Here is a 20,982-nt window from a genome sequence, read left to right as displayed (position 1 = left end):
AACAACAACAACAACTCCCTAGTTAGTAACGGTGGTGGTGGTGGTGGTGGTTATGTGCCATGAAGGAGATTCAAACTCACAGTGACCTTGTATAGGATTTCTGAGGCTGTAAATCTTTACTGGAACAGAAAACCTCATCTTTCTGCCATGGAACAGCTGGTAGTTTCCAACTGCTGACCTTGAGGTTAACAGCCCGACTCATAGCCACTACCCTACCAGCACACATGTGTCAGAGCCAGGAGGAGTGAGCTCCTTAGTAAACCAGAAACAAAACAGTCGCTCTGATGATTTCAACTCATGGTAACTCCATGCATGTCAGAGTAGAACTGTGATCCATAAGAATTTCAAGGGCTGATTTTTTGGAAGTGCCTTTCATTGGAGGCACCTGCAGATAAACTGAAACCACCAACGTCTTAGTTAGCAGCTGAGTCCTTAACTGTTTGCGCCACCAGGGGCATCTAGTTAATAATAGCAGCTACCATTTAATGAACACTTTCTTTGTGCCACGTGTATTATATCTCACCAAATCCCCCCATCATCCTATGAAGTGAAATTTTCTCCAGTTTACAGATGGGGAAACCAAGGCTCAGAGTACAGAAGTGATGAGCTCCAGTTTACTCACTCAGAAGTGACAGAGTCTGTAACAACAAAGTGTTTGACTCCAAAGTTCTTGCCCTTAATTGTTTGTAGCAGAATACGAGTCTGGACATATGATTTCTGAGTCATGTCTTTGAATGAAGAATCATATAGACTCAGAAAGCCACAGCCTATGATCAAGTCAGAATAGAACCTACAGGTCTGTTATTCTTCAGCCAGTGGGCCACTCGGGGCCACCATTCCATAGTACGTGGCATCCACGACGTCTCTGCCCATCCAGCAGACTGTTTATGTAGTGCCTTTATTCCCATTTTGCAGATGGGGGGACTGAAGCCCAAAATGGTTATGACATTGGAGAGAGGTGGTCCAGGAACTAAAGGGATGGGCAGGGACTAGACTCAGACTCCTTCCTGCAGCCTCTGGAAAGAGCCCAGAGTGGTAACGCTGAGCTTGCCTTAAGCTCCTAGGTTCTCAGGCAAAAGCCCTAGAGAGAGGACTCCAAGACTGGAAGGATGTAGTGAGCTGGCATGAGGGAAAGAAATGTCCCTCAGACCTCATGTTCTCCTGCCACTAAAGTGTTATGACAAAAGTAAGTTTTCATACCTTCCAACACCAGCAGTGTGTGTGACTCTGAATTCTGTATTTGGGTTCAAAATTGCCCAGTAGTCAAAAAAAAAAAAAAAGGAAGACCTCTTCAAGGACTCTGTTCCCACTTCTGTGGGTGATCCTGCTTCTTGGAGCTGGAATCTAACTTGTTCCCTCTGTGGATCGAGTATTACAAATGAGGCTTGAGGACCATCTTCAGGGATGTCAGGGCTGGAAGAGCCCCAGAGCCCAGCTTAGTGACCAACACCAAATCGGAGACCCACAGGCATGTCTGAGTTTCCAAAGACAATTCACAGACTTCACACTTGCCCAACTGCCTATCATCCCCGCCTCCCTCCTCCTTACTCTTTCATCAAATCATATAGCATGCAGCCTGGACTTTGAAGTCAAACGTGGGCCTACATTTTGCCTTAGCTTGGTACTTAATCTCCCTGAGTCTCAGTTTCCTTATCTGTAAAATGAAGATCATCAAACTGACCTTGCAAGGCTGTTGCAAAGATTAGAGACAATGTGTATATAGTGCTTGCCTCTCCTGCTTCTTCAATAAGCTATTCATTGAACACTTGTGTGTTCAACTGTGTGCTAGATCCTATACTAGCTCCATAGCTACAGTGCAAATAAAACAGGCCACAACTCACTGCCGGAGAGACAGACAATACGCAAATGGATAAGAAAAATCATCAGCTGATAATAAGCTCTGTTGTTGTTGTTGTAATGTGCCGTGGAGTCGGTTCTGACTCATAGTGACCCTGAACAGGGTTTCCAAGGCTGTAAATCTTTACGGGAGCAGAAAGCCTCATCTTTCTCCCATGGAACAGCTGGTAGTTTCGAACTGCTGACTGTGAGATTCATAACCACTACACTACCAGAGCTCTACAGAATCACATGCGCTGATGGAGGCTACGCTATCTAGTCAGGTGGTCACAGAAGGCCTCGCTGTGGAGGTAGGTGACTCTCAACCAGAAAGAAGGGCAGAGGTAGTATTCAAACCCAGGTCCATCTGGCTCCAAAATATATACACCTCACACCATACTGCTTCCTCATGGTGGTGGTGGTGGTGGTTATATGCCGTGGAGTAGGTTCCGACTCATAGCGACCCTGTATAGGGTTTTCAAGGCTGTAAATCTTTACAGGAGCAGAAAGCCTCATCTTTCTTCCATAGAACTGCTGGTAGTTTTGAACTGATGACCTGGAGATTAGCAGCCCAACTTGTAACCTTTATGCTACCAGAGCTCCTTTGCCTCCTCACAGTAGATTTTCAGTAGGAACATTCTGGTTGGTGCATACACACAAACTACACACACACAGACATTGTTGGTCCTTGGAAGACATACACTAACATAGAAACCTCTGGGGTCCTGGGGAATAGTCTCTCTCTCTTTCTTTCTCCCTGAGGACCAGGGATACCTCAGTTTAGGAAAGCCTGTTCATTTCAGCAGGTGACAGGCTCCGTGACTCTGCTTCTGTCACCTGAAGTGAGCCTCTCCCCCTATGACCTTCAGCTATAAACGGAATGGACTAAACTCACATATTTCTGCAGACCTTTCCAGTTCTAAATAGCCCACTTTTCAAACTTTGAGGAGGTGGGTCTGGCCGGAAGGGGTTGATCTGAGAAGTTACCACCCAGAGACAGCCCAATTCTAGAAGGCCCAGCCTGCCCACTGTCTTCTATTTGGATCAACACTTTTCCATTAGCAGAGGATGTGAGGGAGGGGGGCACTCAAGGGGAGTCCCAGACCCTGTGAGAACTGTGTGTCCGTTCTCAGGGGTCATGCCCAAGCACGGGTTGGACGTGTCAGCGTGTGAGGTGTTCCGCTTCTACAAGCTGGTGACTCTGAAAGGTCTGATCGAACCCATCTCGATGATTGTACCTCGAAGGGTGAGTGTGGCCAAACCAGATTCCAGGACGCCTGCATTTAATCCTAGTCAGCTCACCACTGACTGAAGGCCTGGGGGAGCCAGGAAGAGGGAGCGCATCAGGACAGGGATCTCCCGGCTCATTTTGTAGTGAGGGTGGGGAAGTTTGGCTTGCTAATGAATACAGAGAGGAACTTACAAGCAGAAGACACCAGCGAGGGTAGAGGCTTGGGGGCAGTGAGGAAAGAGTCTGGCTGCAGAGCATGGTTTTCTCAGCAGCACCCCCATCTGTCTACTCTTCTTGCTGCAGTCGGATTCCTACCAAGAAGACATTTACCCCATGACGCCAGGAACGGAGCCAGCTCTGACCCCTGATGAATGGCTGGGAGGCATAAACAGAGGTACAATAAAGGGTGGACTTCTGAGAACCTTGGCTTGGGGCAGTGTGCTGCTAAGGGCATCGCTCAGGCCCTCTACTGGCCTCCAAGAGGCCACCAAAACAGCCCAGCACTGGGCTCACTTGGGCAGCCTCTTCTCTGCTCCAGGACTGAGTCTGTACAGCTTTAAAAACAAGGATTGCACTAGGTGACCCTCCAGCCTTGCAGTCCGAAGATTCCAGGCCTCCTCTTTGCAGAACTAGAGCTTTCTGTGTGGCATAGGAGTCAACCCAAGTGTCCATCCTTCCCCCTGCACCATGGCTGCCCCTCATACTCCTTTCCTTCTTCATAGACACCAAAATCCTAAATAAAACTTTTCCCCCAAAAATGAAAATGGGTTAAAAAAAATGTTTTATGGAGAAAAAGCACAGTCAGCTCTGAAATCATTGAAAACTAGGGCACAGAGTCTAGCCCAGACTGCATTGCTCACCACCTGTCTGACCTTAGCCAAGTCACTGGGCTTCAGTGAGCCGCAGGTTCCTCATCTACAAAGTGGGAATGCTTGGTATTTACTTCCTAGGCTTGTATTCACTGGAACAGCCCAGGTATAGGACTTGGGCACCATGCCTGGCACCTTCTAACTACTCAATATGTTAGCTACTGCAGTGTATCATTATTGCTGTTGTTGGTGCCGTAATCTTCCTCATTTCTGAGTCAGAGCGAGGTATCATCTCAGAGATCAGTCAAACCAATGGCTCTCAACCTAGGCAAGGGGTGCAGATGGGTAAAGAGACTATGCCGAGGATGTTCAATACAGTGGTTGAGATCAAATTTGATAAAACAAATTCTGTTACAGAAAATTTAGATTTTGAATGAAAAATCTATTGTCTTGGAATATAAATAGCACAAAGACTTCTATGTATCACTTGAGAGATGAAGAAGTGGAGACTCCAAAGTATCATGACTCCCCCAGGTTCATTCAACATGTCAATGGGCAGTCCCCTGGCTCTTACATTGCTCTGTCTAGCCAGGCATTGCCAAACAGCCAGGGTAAGAAAGCATTGCTTTTAAGTTGGTCCTACAGCTTCCTGACTTTGGCAGTGGGGAAGCAAGCACAACATGTAACTCTAGTTCTTCCGAGGTCCCTGTCCTGCCTCCAGCTTGGGCTCTCTGCTGGCTACCAGAGCAGCCTACTTCTCCCATTCCAGCACTGTATATCAGAGGGGGACTGGTGCTAGCAAATTTGTTTCTCCCTTCTAGAACCTTGTTCTTTTTATATTGAATTTCTTCTGTGAATAGGGGAGATGGGCTGTCTCACCCCCTACCCATTGCCCAGAATTGGGAAAGCCAGGAGGAGGTGGTGGGAATTGAAAGCAATGAGGATTGGACATGGCCACTGGTTGACCTGGTGGTGTCTGCATAGAAGGAGAAGCTATCAAACAACTTGGTGTCCCCCAAAGTGCCGATGTCCTACCCCCAGAATCCTCATCATCTACTCCCCACCCTTCTCTCCAGAGCCCTCAGGAGCAGAGGGTAGTCTGCACATCTTAGATTTGATTGACCTCATGAGAACAAAGAAAGGTCACAGGTACAGCTAAGGAAGTTTTCACACATTTCCACATTGTCAAATCTTTCCCAAGCCCAGCCCAGTTCAAGCCACTTCTTGTCACCATACTATATCCCATAAGGATTATTGTTAGCAGAAGGAGAGAAGGAGTAAGACTTGGTTCAGAAGTGTGGCTCTCAGAGGTCTCAGCAGTGTCTTATCTTCTTTGTGTGGTCCTACAGCACCCTCCCGCCATCTTGGTATCTACTTCCCAAGGTCCAAACACCAAGACCATATGCATGCCAAGACCCCCAACTCAACCTGACCATACCCAACCACAGAACCAGCTAAGAGACTTCAACGTTTGCCTTCTGTCTAGCTCCCCCGTTTTCCCTTGCATCTTTAGACTTCCCATATCCTTGAGAGACTGTCACATCTGATGTAAATGAAAGACACCGTTGCCTGACCGGTTCATCAAACTGTCAGTGAGAACATTTCCCTTGCCTTTCTTAGATCCTGTGTTGATGTCTTTGAAAGAAGGCTATAAGAAGTCCTCCAAAATGGTATTTAAAGCTCCCATCAAAGAAAAGAAGAGTGTGCTAGTCAACGGGATAGATTTATTAGAAAATGTCCCACCCAGGACAGAGAATGAGGTAAGGAATATAAGTTATTATCTCCGCAGGCCCTGGGAGAGCAAGACCTTTACATTCCAATTATGGGTTTCAGGCCTGTAAACCCGCTCCAGTCCAAGGCATTTTTCTTCCTGTGACAAATACCATACGTAGCCAGCTATTGGCTTCCATTGCCTCTGACTCTAATAAATAGAGGTTAGAGCTATCAGGAGGATACTGGTGCCCCCCAAACCTCAGATTCACTAACCCCCAGCGTCTCTTGTCTCCTCATGAATCCATTTCAGAAGGTTGCTGTCATGTGGTGTTTATAAATTCTCAACGAATCGGAGTAAACGCCTGGTGGTGTGCCTTGCAGCACTGCCGACCTCCCTGGCGTTTTGGCAGTGATGGGATCTGACAATTTCCTGTCTTTCTGGAAGAGGCCAGTGCTTATGAAAGAAAGTGTCCTTTGCACCATTTGAAAGAGGAGTAGCTTGCTTAGGAGCAACTATGTTGTTGTTAAGTGCTGTTGAGTTGGTTCTGACTTATCGAGACCCTGTAGAGGGTTTCTGAGGAGCGGCTGGTAAATTTGAACCACCGACCTTGCTGTCCAGTGCTTTATCCCACAGCACCACACCAGGACCACAACTATAACTGGGCCTTATTCAGGCCCCAAATACTTCTCCTTCCAACTCACCCTTCAGTCACTAGCGCAAATACAATTCAATTCTGTCGGATTCACAGAATACTGACCATGAGCCAGGTACTAGACTTGATACAGCTGAAGTAGAGATGGTTCCGTGGACCCACCTATGTTTAATTCTGTCATTTTCTGGCTATGACCAAGCAAGTTTCCTGGCCTTTCTGCTTCCTTGTGGTAAAATGGGGAGATGATACACTGAAGATATTAAAGAGATAACCCCCAAGTGTCTAGCAGACTTCCTGGCTCCTCTGAAGAGCTCAGACACTAACTATCTCTTGCTGCATAGCTAATTACTCAAAAACTTAAGGACTTAAACCCACAAATATATTTATTATCTCACTGTTTTTCTGTGGATGCCTCTGGCTTATGGACTCTCATGAGGTTACCATTAAACTGTCAGCCAGGCTACAGTTACATCTGAAGACTCAACTGAGGAAGGAACTTCCAAGTTCACTCATGTGGTTGCTGACAAGATTCATTTCCTCACAAGATGTTGGACTGAGGGCCTCACTTCTTCATGGGCTGATGACCAGAGACCTCCCTCAGTTCTTTGCCACATGGGCCTCTCCACAGAGAAGCTCACAATATGGCTGCTGGTCTTCCTGAGAGCCAACAAGTGAAGGGAGAGAGGACAAGAGAGGGCACCCAAAACATAAGCTGCAGTCTTTTATAATCTCATCTTGGAAGTAACATCCCATCAGTTCTGCCATATTCTGTTTATTATTAGCTCATTTCTAGTACAAAAGGGTGTGACTATCTGGAAGGTGGGATCTTTGGGGACCATGTTAGAGGCTGCTTGTCATACCAACATATGATTATTGTTAATATTAATAAAAATAAGACCATCTTTAGGAATTCAGTCTTATAGGGGAGATTGGCAGGTAAACTGATAATTGTCATAAAATATTTTTTACATGCTTTTATGGAGATATGTTAAGATTTCTAGGACTGGACAAAATCATGTAAGGCATGGATTTTCTTCAGAATAATTCTTGTGGGAGTGATGCAGAAGAAAGGAGTGGGAACAGAGATGAAACAAGGACCATACATTATTTGTTGAAGTTGGTTCCTGGGGACCTTTGGGTTCTTGGCAAGGCTCCAAACCAGTTCATTCTGGTTCTTCTCCCTGCTTGGAATTTGCATTTCTACCCCAAATGTACTGAATCAGAATCTACATTTTAACGTAAGGATCACCTGAGGATCTAGCAGAATCACCTGGAGAGCATGTTAAAGTGTAGTTTCTCATTCAGTAGTTTTGGGGGTAGAAATGCAAACTCACAACAGAGGATCCAACTGCAATGACAGCATCCAAGCTCTGGTTCTTAGAGCTATTCTTTTGACATTTGTAAATATTTGGCATGTTTCATTTAAAAATATTCAATTGATGTCCTTAAACTGTACACATGAAGAATCTGACATTGGCAAGTGTTGCGTTCTCTATATTTTTACAGCAACTAAAAAGGAATTAAAAAGTACCTGAGAAAGTACAGTGGCCTGCTGTGATTACCCAAGTAAATAATCGTGAAGGTCTAAACTTGGCTCTGGCACTGGGTTAAAAAGAGTATATTTGAATAGTAGTCAAATAGAGTAACATTTAGCTATAGACTCGTCTATGTTAATCCGAACTAAGAGCCTGGAGGAAAATTTAAAAGGGTTTCTGGTCACATAAAATGCATGCCACTAACTCTACACCAAAGCTCAGGCAGTTTCCCCATTGAGACGCTCACTCAGAGTCTGCTGCTGCCAGTTTTACCAACCATCACAGTAGATGGAAAGCCATCAATTAGAAAGCAGAGTTGTAAAAGGTAGACACATTGCTCTAAGTATGTAAAGGCAACCTAGAGCTCGGTACAAGGGAGGAGATTTGTGGTTGCCTAACTCTGTAAATTTACTAAAAATCATTGAATGATATACTGAAAATGAATGAATTTTAGGATGTGTGAATTACACCTCAATAAAGCTGCTGCTTTTTTTTTTTGGTAAGCTGACCAAAAACCAGACAAAGAAATTTTGAGAATTTGGAAGGCTCAGGAGTAGAAAATCATTTAACGTAAGGGCAAATAGCATCTCGTCCCGCTAATCAGCCATAACAAGGGCCGTTGCCTTGTTGGTTCATTTTTACAAAGTCAGTTAAGGGAAGGAATCTTTAAAAATGATACATTCATTCTTTGAACCTTTTCTTTTAAAACTCACTATCTTTTGATGCACGGTGCTGTAGGATAAGCACTGGACTGTGATCCACAAGGTTGGCTGTTCAAACCCACCAGCTGCTCCTCTGAAAGCCTATACAGGGTCGTTATGAGTCAGAACCAACTTGACAGCACGTCACAGCAACAGCAATACTTTTTAATGCAGAGCCGAGACTTCTTTGAGGTTGCTGTTCTTAATTGCAATGGGCCGCGTCTTTCTCATAGAAAGCACACATTAACTCCAGTCTTCAGTTTCCATTCTTTCAGGTGAAATGAGCATTTGAAGGCAATCTGAAAGCAAAACCTTCATTTTAACCACATTTTCCCTAATCTTCTTTGAACAGGTTTATTGAGGTATGATTTCCATATGATAAAATTCATCTGTCTGCTCTATAGTTTCATGAGTCTTGACAAAAACATGCACTTGTGTAAACACAACTAACCCTAACCCTAACCCTAACCCTAGCCTTAACCCTAACCCTAACCTTAACCCTAGCCCTAACCCTAACCCCAGAACCCGGAACCCGGAACCCGAACCTGAACCCTTAGACCCTAGACCGTAGACCCTCTTGATCCCTAGACACTAGACCCTAGACCCTAGACCCGAACCCCGAACCACCAAGGTGCAGGGTATTTGTCAATCATTCCTGGTTATATCACCCATTTCTTATTCAGCAGCAATTTTCTGTTGTTGTTGTTGTTGTTGTTTTGGAAAGTCCCTTTATCAAGATTTTTTAAAACATTTGACTTAGTTTTTATAGAAATAGCAACTCTCCTTTTGTGCTCAGATTCCACCCATTTCTACCATATTTAATTAAATAAAGCAAGTATAATCACTAATGTAACTCATACCAGGAAGTTTGAGAGCAAACATGCCTACTCTTGGTCACAATCAACTCCAGGGTATGGCAGTCCTGTATGTATGGTAGAGCCTGCTGGCTTCCAGGGCTCTGGGCTGCCTGAACATCTGTCAGTGTGTTTTACAGAAGGAATGATCACTACCAATTGCCATCAAGTTGACTCTGACTTCTGACACCCCATGAGTGTCAGCGTAGACATTGGGTTAGCAATGACTGATTTTTCAAAAGTAGATCACCAGACCTTTCTTCTGAGGTACTTCTGGGTAGATTTGAATCACCAGCTTTTTCATTGCACCATTCATGGAGAGGCTGGTTAATCCAGCGAAGAGAAGGTCTAACAAGATACCTGTGCTGAAGCCGTGACCACCTACTATAGGATAAACAGCTGACCCCCAAGGTTGGTTTGAACCTCAAGGTCAGCAGTTCAAACTCACCAGCCACTCCTCAGAAACCCTATGCAGGGTCACTATGAGTCAGAACCAACTCGATGGCACACAACAACAACTGCAGTACATGAATCACTGTCGTCTGAGAGTCCTGGAGGCGCTGGGTGGTGCAAGCAGTTAACAACATGACCGCTAACTAGAAAGTTGGTGGTTCCATCTACCCAGAGGTACCTCTGAAGAGAGTCCTGGTGATCAATTTCCAAAGAAATTGCTATTGAAAACCATTTGGAGCACATTCTATATCATCGTGATATAGCATCAATTTCGTTTCCAGTGGTAGTGGTGGTAAATGACAGTCCCATGTCATCAGGAAAGAAAAGATAGACGTGGTTCATATCATGAGCCTCTGTCAGAAGGAAAGGATGGAAAATGTTTTAGGAAGGTTTCCATGTAGGATAGTCAATGTCATGTTAGATTTGAACCCCATAATGGTAAGTTTGGGATATTTGGAAAATTGGCCTGTGTGGCATCACTCCTTGCTAAGAGAGCCTACATCCATGAGGCAGGTCTTCGTGGGTTTCCTACCTCACGGGAAGTAGACGCCGAGGGCTCAGTGTACAGAAGGGACCCTGAGTGGTAATGACAGGGAGTCACCCTAGATGGGAGGCCCTGGGCAGAGAGGGGCAGGTCTGGAACAGAATAGCTTGGGGATGGGGGGGGGAGGGGCAGGGGAGTCTGCAGACCCACTCACCTTCTCACGTGCTCTCCCCCTGGTCCTCCACGGGCCCCTCTCCTCATCCACCCCAGCTCCTCCGAATGTTCTTCCGGCAGCAGGATGAGATTCGGCGATTGAAAGAGGAGCTGGCCCAGAAGGACATCCGCATTCGGCAGCTCCAGCTGGAACTGAAAAACTTGCGCAACAGCCCTAAGAACCTTTAGCTCCCTGGTTGGGCTGTTTTCTAAGCCAATCTCTCCGTTGTTTCTACTCCGTCCTTTAACTTCCCCTTGTCCACTGACCCCAGAGATGGAACCAGGACTGGAGCTGGGGAGCCAGCCTGAGGATCCCACCTACCACCTCAAGAACTGGAAGCTGATCTTTGACCTCATGCTAATAAAAGACCCCTCTCCTGAAGACCCACTACTGGCAACCCCTTTGAGATCCCAGGGAGCCTGGACTGGCCCTCAGCTGGGCAAAGACCACAGATACTCTGAGGGGCTGCCCTCAGTGAACCAGGGATCCCAGCTAGACTTAGGACTTGAACTTCCCCCTGCAAAAGGGGCTCCCAGGACACGCTAGCACCCCCAACTGGAGCTCACAGTATCACTGATGGACCCACAAAGGGTGAGCTGTGTTTGTAGGCATCAGCTGAAGTTCCTCTTCCCTCTCCCCACATCCCTCTCTTCCCTCAACAACTCTGAAAGGCTGAGTCTCCTGATCAGGGTTGTAAGCAGCCTAGCTCCTTTCTGTCTCTGGCCCCACCTCTCTTGTCTTCAGGGAATTAAGAAGATTGCTCACCAAGGCCATAATGACCCCTTGCCTTCCCATGATTCTCTTCAATGCTCTTGTGCACCCTTTCCCTATTGTATTTGTGAGGCAGGCAGGATAGGGATTAGTGTCCCCATTTTACAGATGACAGAAATGAGGGTCACACTGTGGAAATGTCCTAGCAGGTCAGTAGTGAGCCTGGGACCAGGATTCTGGGTATCTAGGCCTGAGTCAGGGCCTGTCTCACTGTATTAAGATGCCAGTCCCATTGTGGGCTTCTCTAGTAGTGTCCAAGTCTTGGTTGAGAAAGAACTGGAAGCCAATTCTGCCCTCTGCCCAACACCAGTAGTGCCAGTGTGCCACACTAGCCACTTGAGGCCCCTCACACTCAGTGCCCTGAAGTTTTCCTGGCTCCCACCCTCTGCTCTCGCCCTCCCCTGCAAGCAGGGGCTGAGAAGGGTAGAAGTTGGCCCTGATCTCTTCACGGGACCCCCTGTCCAGCACCCTCTCAGCCACTCACAGCCTTACACACACAGAATGACCACAGCCCCTCACCTCGGTAGAGCACTTTCAAGTTTCCACAGTTATTTGACACATTTGAGCTTCCCACCCCCTCTGGGAGGTAGGGAGCATTCTCTCCATTTTACAGATGAGGAAACCGGAAAGAAGATGCCCTCGGTCTCACTCTTTGGGAGGTCACATTCATTTGATCTGTTTCATGTTTCTTTCTTCTTTTTACTCCACAGTTCATTTTCCAGAGTCCATAAACACTGTTCTCAAAATGAAGTTGCAGTTTGGGGGTGGGATCTGGCTTGGAGATCTAAAATGAGTGTCCACCTTTCTCTCTCAGTACCTAGGATCTGTTAGGCACATTCTGTTGCACACGCCTAGTTTTCCTGTGGTCACCCTGCTGGACATCCTGGCCACAAAGGCCAGGGTGACCCAAGCCCCTCTGGGTTGACTGGGAAGGAGAAAGCCTGCTTATCCCTTGGGCTTTTCCTCTCAGAACCTCCTATGCCCCCAGCCAGCTAAAGCAGGGTCTCCTCACCCCCAGCCCAGCAGCAAGTCCTCATTTCTCCTCCCCATACTTCTTAAGCTTTCTTTTTGCTTTCCCCATTGACCTTTGTGGTCTTCTGTGATTATTTATGCTGCCTCCAAGGATAGAATTGAAATAAAATGTTTTCAACTTATCAGCCTTGGGCGTGGTCCCTGCTCTTGGTCAGCATGGTTATCTTGATGGTCAACGTCTCAGCCACTGTTCCTTTGCCTGTCTGGAACGACAGCCCACGTCTGTCTGTACAGAGGTAATGTTACACTTTCATTCATTTACAGAAAGGTTTCTCACCTCAGCATTACTGACATTTGGGAGCAGAGGGTTCTAGGTTGCTGGGGCATGTTTAGCAGGACCCTTGACCTCCACCCACCAGATATCATAGCATCCCCTTCCTCAGTTTTAATAACCAAAAATGTCCTCAGACACCGCCAAATGTCCCCTGGGAGGTCACCCCTAGTTCAGAACCGCTACACTATAATCATTCATGAGTTTCTGCTCTATACCCAGCCCTGTGCTGGTGTGGTGCTGTGGGATCAAGCCCTGGACTGCAAGGTCTGTATGAACTCACAAGGTTGGCGGTTCAAACTCACTAGCCACTCCTTGGAAACCCTATGCAGGGTTGCTATGAGGCAGAACCTACTCGATGGCACTTAACAACAACAACATTACATATACCTGACTCTGTTGGTCTTCACAGCAACTCTGGGTTGCTGTGGTAGGATCTAATAGTCTTCCTGTTTTCAAGATGAGTCGTCAGGCCCAGAGCAATGGAATGTACAAGGTCAGTCAACTAGTGTAGTAGGGAGACAGAGAGGAACATGGATCTTCGGAGTCCAGACCAAAAGGGCTGTCTATTATATCAGCAGTTGGGAGGCTGGGACAGGTCACCAGCAGTTAGGAGGCTGGGACAGGTCTTGACAAAATAAGTCAAGATAGGAAGTCAATCAGGAGAAGTCAGTAGGCTAGCTTCCTCCAGGGCTTGGGTGCAGAGATGTGCTTTTGTTAGACATGAGTTTGAACAGACTCCCCTGGAGTTTCTGCTCTAGCTCAATCCACAAGTCCTAGTCTTGAAAGAAATGCTAAGGTCATTGGGAGTCTGACCTTAAATGCTCCTCCTGAGATGTTGGGGAAGATGGAGCTTGTTGTTGGCTGAGCTTTCACCTACCTGGGCCCAGGTGAATAGACAAGGTGACCAGTCACAGCTACACCTCTCTGAACCCAACTGGGCAGCCGTTTAATTCATTATTTATGCAGTACAGTGCAGTGGATTGCTTAATATGGTTCATCCAACATGCATGGTCTTGTGACTCCTACAAAATGATTGGCTGGGACTATGCAAATAAGGTGCTTTTGACCCGCCAAGGGGATTGGACAGCATTGCAAATAACACAAATCAGGTCCATGAAACTCTTTGGGTTGGAGCCATGCAAACAAGGTGTATGGAACCCTGACAAGGGAATTGGTCAGTTTTGCCATCCGTTAGACTTAAAAGGAGACACAGAGAGAAAGAAGAATGAGTTGTGACTGAAGGAGAAGAGAAGCAGTGGTTTCACCAGCAGCAAGAACAATAGTAGCATAGGAGCAGGCAGACCAGCGCCAGATGGCCGCAGCAGGGCTGGCTGGCCCACAGAGCTAAGAGCAGTAATGCTTGCCTTAGAAGGCCTTGAGTGTGACCTGGAGTCAGAGGATGAGCAAAAGCTGTTCTGATCAAAAACCATCCTGAGTAGCTCCTGTTACTTCTGAGTCATTCCTGACCCCGAATTGTACTGTCTTTCCCTTAATACACTCCATCACTGTAAGTATATATACCATCACTGTAAGTATGTACACCATCACTGTAAGTATGTACACCATCACTGTAAGTATGTACACCATCACCGTAAGTATGGTCTATGAGTTCTGTGTGGCCATTGGAATGGATTACCAAACCCAGCAGAGGAATAGAAAGTATCATGGGGAGGGACAGCTAGTGTTGTTATGTGCCGTGGAGTCGGTTCCAACCCATAGTGACCCTGTATAGGGTTTCCGAGGCTGTAAATCTTTATGGGAGCAAAAAGCCTCATTGTTCTCCCGTGGAACAGCTGGTAGTTTTGAACTGTTGACCTTGAGGTTCCCAGCTTGATTCATAACCACTACCATTGGAATGGATTATCAAACCCAGCAGAGACTTAGAAAGTATCCTGGGGAGAGACAGCTAGTGTTAGAATGATAAAAAGGTTGGAAAGAGAAAAGTATACCTGACCTCCATCTCAGAGAAATCAGCCTTGAACTGTTGATGTTGATTCTTCTCCACACTTGTGAAGTTGTTGTTGTTAATGTGCCATAGAGTCGGTTCCAACTCATAGCGACCCTGTACAGAGTTTCTGAGGCTGTAAATCTTTACAGAAGCAGAGCGCTTCATCTTTCGTCCGTGGAACAGCTGATAGTTTCAAACTGCTGATCATGAGATTAGTAGCCCGATTCATAACCACTACGCTACTTAAAGGAGGCCAAATGTCCCACCCACCACCTTACAACTTAAGATAAATTAAAGTCAGTATCAAGCTTCCTTTTCCTTCCAAGTAGCCCATTTTCCCAAATGCATCTTGACCAACCCATCATTCCCCATTATTGGCTTTTGCATCCTTTAGTTCTTCATATACAAGGACACAGCCCTCACCTGGCCTGGTATATGGGCCTCTCTGCCAGTAATGGCCTAGTGTGCCACATGACTAATTATCCTAGTGATGTAAGTTCCTCATGACTCATAGAACCCCTTCCCCTTGCCACACTCCCTACCAGCATCTGCTCCCTTCTCTTCTCCAGATGAGGTAATGTTAGGCTCAACTCCAGACTCTACTCCTCTAAAGAGTAGTCCTTAACATCCCTGGGGATCCTACAACCCCTTGTCCTACCCCCTGACACCAACTTAGATGTTCTACTCAATTTAGCATGCACCAAGAACTAGACTTGCACAGCACTGGGGCACTGGAGACCCCAAAATGGGAAAGAGCCAAAGATGTCCTTTAGGGGTTTCCAGTCAATGGTCTTTCTATGGTACCTTGTCAGCTAGAAAGCTGGAATGGGTAGCCCCCCTTAGCCAAGCTCAGCTGGGAGAGAGTGGAGAAGGATCTGGTTAGGGATCTGCTGACTCCTGGGTTGTCATTTAGCCAGCCTCCTAGATCCCAAGATGAACTTGGGAATGTTTAGACTCTCTGCTGGTGCTGGGCAACCATCCCAGACCGCCAGTGGACCATGCAGAACGTGGCTGCTTCTTTCTTGTGGGAAATCATTTCATATTTAAAGCACCACCACTCTCAACCCCCGCCTGCCTGCCTTGGAAGGGTGTGGAGAACAGGGCTGCCTGGCCCAAAAACAGAGACTTAGACCCCCAACGAAATGGATTGGCCAAGTGGCAGCATCGATGGACTCAAGCGTGGCAACAGTAGTGAGGTTAGCCCAGGGTCGGGCAGTGTTTCGTTCTGCTGTGCATAATGTTGCTAGGGGTTGGTACCAACTCGATGGCACCTAACAACAACAACAACAAACCGCAGGAAGCATGACTAGATTCTTCTCTTGCCTGAGGCTGCCAGTCCCAGGGCTGCAGGCCCATGGCCTGGGAGGGGAAACGGTCCCTTCAGGGTGTTAGCAGGAGCTCCTTGTTCTCTGGATATGCATTTCCTATTTAGGAACAACCTGTAACCTGTCTTTCTTTGAAATGTTAAATTAATCACACACCTTACACAGAGAGAGGAGGTGAGTATCTACCATCTACCGAATCCGGTCTGAGGGGTTCCACCGTCTGGAATTGCCTTTCCCCGCCCCCTCCCATTAGCTCACAGTTCCTTTTGGAAAGCCCTCCTCAAATACAAACCCCCAGGGACTAGGATGTTAGTGTAACTAGGGTTGACAGACTGAGAGGAAGGAGTGCGGGCCATATAAAGGGTGGGCCTTAGATGGGAACCTGAAGACAGAGATCTTGGATTTCAAGGTCACAATGACTGTGGCAAGATTCAAAGACCAGGAAGAGCTTGCTGGAACCTTCAATTCAACCAGCAGGTGGCAGATTCTGTTCTTATTAGGCCCTTTTGTGGTTTCTGAGCTGAGCCCCTTCTGCCACCTCCCACCCACCCTAGAACTAATGACCATACCACAGGTGATCAGGGGCCTCGCACAGAATAGCCAGGATCTGAAATGCCCCAAGTGCAGGAGGGGTACATCCCTGTGTGGTACAATCAGTTAAGCGCTTTACTGCTAACCAAAAACTTAGCAGTTCCAACCCAGTCATAGGCCACAGACTTGACAATCCTGAGGAGCAGTTCTAGGTTGTACATATCAGGTGGCCATGAGGCAGAATCAACTCAACAACAACTGACAACAACAGAATTGGTCAAAAGAGACCAGCCAGGTCCTCCCACTGACCAGCCAGGTCCTCCCACTGCCCTGAGGCCAATTGCCTCCAAGCCTTGTCTTCCTAGAGGAGAGGCTGCAGAGATCCTTCCAGGGCCTGTTCCCTGGAGAGCTGGGAAAAGACTTGTTCTGCTTCCCTGTCCCAGCCCAGGCCCTGACCTGCCCCTTGACCCTGAGCAGTTTCCCTCAGGGGACAATGACAGGGAGGAGCCCTTTCTGCCAGAAGTATCTAAAATCCAGTGGATCTTGAGTCTGAGGAGGTGGCAGAAGGAAGAGGAGGGAAGTGAAAAGGAGATGAGGGAGCAGGGGTCCAGGTCACACTGAGTGGGTGCATCTGCAGCCTGGCGTGCCCAGCCCAGCCCAGCCCAGCCCGGCCCAGCCCTGGGGGTCCCGGGGTGAAGCCCACACTGTATCCAAGAAGTTTCTGATGAGAGAAACAGGAGTGGGTGTTCATGGTCTCATTCCTGGTCAGACCCACGAAGCCCTGAATCCTTGTCCTGGGAGGCTAGATCCACTCAAGCCAACCTAGGAAGGGCTGCAGTGAAGGGCAAAAGTTAGAGGCAGCAGCTCTGAAGCAGGGAGCCCTGCTAAGGACTGGACATGGTAGAGGCATGGATGGGCACAGCAGCCATGATGAGCCAAGGAGAGAGGCCTCAGTAAAAAGGCTTGCTGAGATAAGGAATGAACAATGTTAGTCATGGGGTCCAGATATATGGGACTTGTGGGGGTGGGAGGACGGTATTTCAGCTGACTTCCAAGGATGGAACCAGGGAGCTCCACAAAAGTTGTTGTTAAGCGCTATCAAGTTGGTTTCAACTTATGGCAACCCTGTATAGAGTTTCCAAAGAGTGACTGGTAAGTTTGAATTCATGACCTTTAGGTTAACAGTCCATTATTTATCCTGCAGCACCACACCAGGACCCCCACAAAGAAAGGTGAGTATGGCATTTTATACCTGCCCTACAAGCCAACCCCTGTCTTCCACCCCCACCCCTGAAGCTAGGAGTCCTGGTATGGCGCTCTGGGTTAATACACTAGACTGCAAAGTCAGTTTGAACTATAATGTTGGAGTTCAAGCTCACCAGTCGCTCCTCAACCTATACAGGGTTGCTGTGGGTCGGAACCAACTCTACGGCACTTAACAACAATAACAGGAGACTGGGATAATACTGGCTGTATTGTGCTCAGGAAATGCCCTTTGACTAACTGATAGAAAAAAAGCTGACCTTAGCAAACTTGCTGGGTCCTTTTATCACTGAATGGAGTCTCTGGGTGGTACAGATGGTGAAGCGCTGTACTACTAACTGAACTCTTGGCAGTGCCTTGGAAGAAAGACCTGGGGATCTACTTAAAAATGTCATAGCCTTGAAATTCCTATAGAGCACAGCTCTACACGGAGCAACACACGGAGCAACCAGGAGTCAGATTTGACAAACAGTTTGTGAGTTTTTGTTGTTGTTGTTGTTGTTTTATTACTGAAAGAACTGTCTGCCCCTAGACACCCTTGACAGAGTTCCCTGGAAGCCCCTCACTCCCCAGGGATTTCCCACAAGCATCTCAGAATACCTGAAACACAAATTTGTCCCTCCTTCAGCTAAGTCCTTAATAAAGATAATGAATAAACATTATTCTTCTCTGTCTGTTGTGAGATTTAAGACAGTTTTCATTCAAAAACTATTTTATCTAATATTCATCTAGTAGCCTTACTGCTTTCAGTATTATGCTAACTGCTGGGACTGAAGAAATGAACAAGGCATGAGTGGCCCTTCATCTCACAGAGGTTGCTATCTGCTTTATAAATAAAGGCCACTTGCGGAACAGAGAAGAAGAGATGATTCCCAGAGATGATCTCAGGGTGATGGGATTAAAGAGGAATTCTATTCTTTTTTAATATCTGCATTTTGTCTATAATAAACCTTTGGGGATTTTTTTTTTTTCAGTTATGGTGAAAGGTTTGGTTATTTTTTGCGGGGGGTTTGTTTTTTTAGTTTTAAAGACATGTAAGCTGAGGGCTTGCCCTGAAGGTCGTTCTGTTCAGGTCTCCTGGTTTGGAAACTGGCCAGCAGGGGATAGTTCCTGTGGGTAGATGGATGAGCAAGTGGGCTCAGGTTCTGGCCAGGTGGTACTTCTGTTGCCACCTGACAGGTAGGCTACTGATGGAACCCTGGTTGTCCCCATAAAATGCCCAGCACACACGGAACACATATGGGCTCAGCTTCCCAAGATCCTCTTGCTGCTGATTCTACCTTATCTGGTTTCTCTGGGTCCGGTTTTACCCCCTGACCTCTTCCCATTCCACTGCACCAGTACATCAATTGTCATTGTTGTCTGACTCATGACAACCTCATGTGTGTCAGAGTAGAACTGTGCTATGTAAGCCATTCAGTGGTAAGTTTTCAGAATAACCAGGCCTTTTTTTCTGAGGTGCTTGAGTGGCGTGAACCTCCAACCATTCAGTTAGCAGCACAATTCGAGTGCACCATTCAGGGACTCCATTCCTAACATTGCCTGTGGGCAGAGCAGACTGGCTTTCGCCTACTTCCTTCCCAGTCTATGGCTTGTGACAAAGACCCTATTGTAGTGACCCTATAGAGCAGAGTGAGCTTGAACCATTGACCTTGCAATTCATAGGGCTTGCAAGGGAGTCCTAATGTGGCACTGTGGGCTAATGTGTCAGGCTGCAAGTTCATGTGAACTACAAGGTCGGTGGTTCAAGCTCACCAACTGCTCCTTGGAAACCCTATACAGGGTCATTATGGGTCAGAATAGACTCAATGGCACTTAACAACAAATCTTTAGATTTAGATTGTGTCATTTCTCCAGTAGAACCGCTAGTGGGTTCAAACCAACAACCTTTGAGTTAACAGCCTTTGAGTTAACCACTGGGATCCTTTCAGAAACCCTAAGACCTGCTTTCTCTGCAGTTGAGACCTTTCTTCTCTTAAAAGTCTCCAAACCCAAAGCCTTAAGTTTTAAGACTATTGGTCTCCGCTATAAATATTTGTAAATCTCATTAGGAAGTCAAACACTGCCTGTGTTTTCTGTCTTCATCCTGTCAGCACCCTAATCCTCTCCTCTCTCCGGAAACAAATACCTTGGACTGGGGTGGGGAGAAGGTACTTAAGAGGATAACAAAATCAACAATTATTATTTCCAAAGTTCACCCTCTCCTCCCTCCTCCCCCGCCGGCCATATACCTCTGTAACAGGATCATTAAAACTGCAGAGGGCTTAAAGCCATATGGAATGGGGAATTGTAATTAATGATGATATGGAACTGGAAAAGAGTGTTCTTTTGCTAATGTTTCAACGAACATCTGCTGAGCAATGAGACTGTATTAAGGACCAGGGATACAGTGATGACTAAGATACATGTGGTGATGATGTGCCGTGCAGTCGGTTCTGACTCATAGCGACCCTGTACAGGGTTTCCAAGGATGTAAATCTTTACAGGAGCAGAAAGCCTCATCTTTCTCCCATAGAACAGCTGGTAGTTTCAAACGGCTGACCTTGCAATTTGCAGCCCAATTCGTAACCACTACGCTCCTATGATACTGTGGGCTAATGTGTCAGACTGCCAAGTCGTTTGAACTACAAGCTGGTTCAAACTCACCAGCTGCTCCTTGGAAACCCTATACAGGGTCGTTATGGGTTGGAATCGACTCCACAGCACTTAACAACAACAACAAGATACAGTTAATGGCCTTGGGAGCTGGTGGTCTAGTGAGGAAAGCAGACAGATGAATCAGTGATTACAGTTCAGAACTGTGCATTCAGGACTACTTCATTGTTAGGAGCCATAGAGTCGGTACCGACTCATAGAGACCTTATGCACAGCAGAACGAAACTCTGCCTGATCCTGGGCCAACCTCACTACTATTGCCATGCTTGAGCCCATTGATGATGCCACTTGGCCAATCCATCTCACTGGGGGTCTTCTTCTTTTTCTCTGACCCTCTACCTTACCAAACATGATATCCTTCTCCTGCAACTGGTCCCTCCTGACAATACATCCAAAGTATGAGAGACAAACTTTGGGCATCCTGGCCTCCAAGGAGCACTCTGGCTGCACTTCTTCCCACCCGGATCTATTGGAGTTGGTTCGGACACATAGTGATCTGTGTCCAGCATTGTCCAGCCCTGTGTTATCATGCTCATAACCATTGCTGTGTTTGGGCCAATGTTGCATTCACTGGGTCATTCCATCTTGATGAGGGTCTTCGTTAGTACTATATATTGTTGTTGTTAAGTGCCATCGAGTTGGTTCTAACTCACAGCGACCCTGGATAGGGTTTCCGAGGAGCAGCTGGTGATTTTGAACT

At 46.8% G+C, this 20,982-nt stretch overlaps 1 protein-coding gene across 1 annotated transcript in view; it reads left to right on the top strand.

Moving 5' to 3' along the window:
* The window catches only part of CORO2B (coronin, actin binding protein, 2B), a 95,376-nt gene extending 84,571 nt beyond the window's left edge, over positions 1-10,805 (top strand). The window contains exons 8-11 of the mRNA XM_006866553.1: positions 2,970-3,082; positions 3,371-3,461; positions 5,497-5,636; positions 10,540-10,805. Coding sequence (XP_006866615.1) covers positions 2,970-3,082; positions 3,371-3,461; positions 5,497-5,636; positions 10,540-10,671 — 476 coding nt within the window. The 3' untranslated portion in view covers positions 10,672-10,805. The remainder of the gene's footprint in view (positions 1-2,969; positions 3,083-3,370; positions 3,462-5,496; positions 5,637-10,539) is intronic.
* The last annotated feature ends 10,177 nt before the right edge of the window (positions 10,806-20,982 follow it).

Source organism: Chrysochloris asiatica, unplaced genomic scaffold, assembly GCF_000296735.1.
Source record: "Chrysochloris asiatica unplaced genomic scaffold, ChrAsi1.0 scaffold00092, whole genome shotgun sequence".
Lineage (NCBI taxonomy): Eukaryota > Metazoa > Chordata > Mammalia > Afrosoricida > Chrysochloridae > Chrysochloris > Chrysochloris asiatica.
Note: the sequence above shows the minus strand (reverse complement) of the source record. Positions and strands in the feature narration are given on the sequence as shown.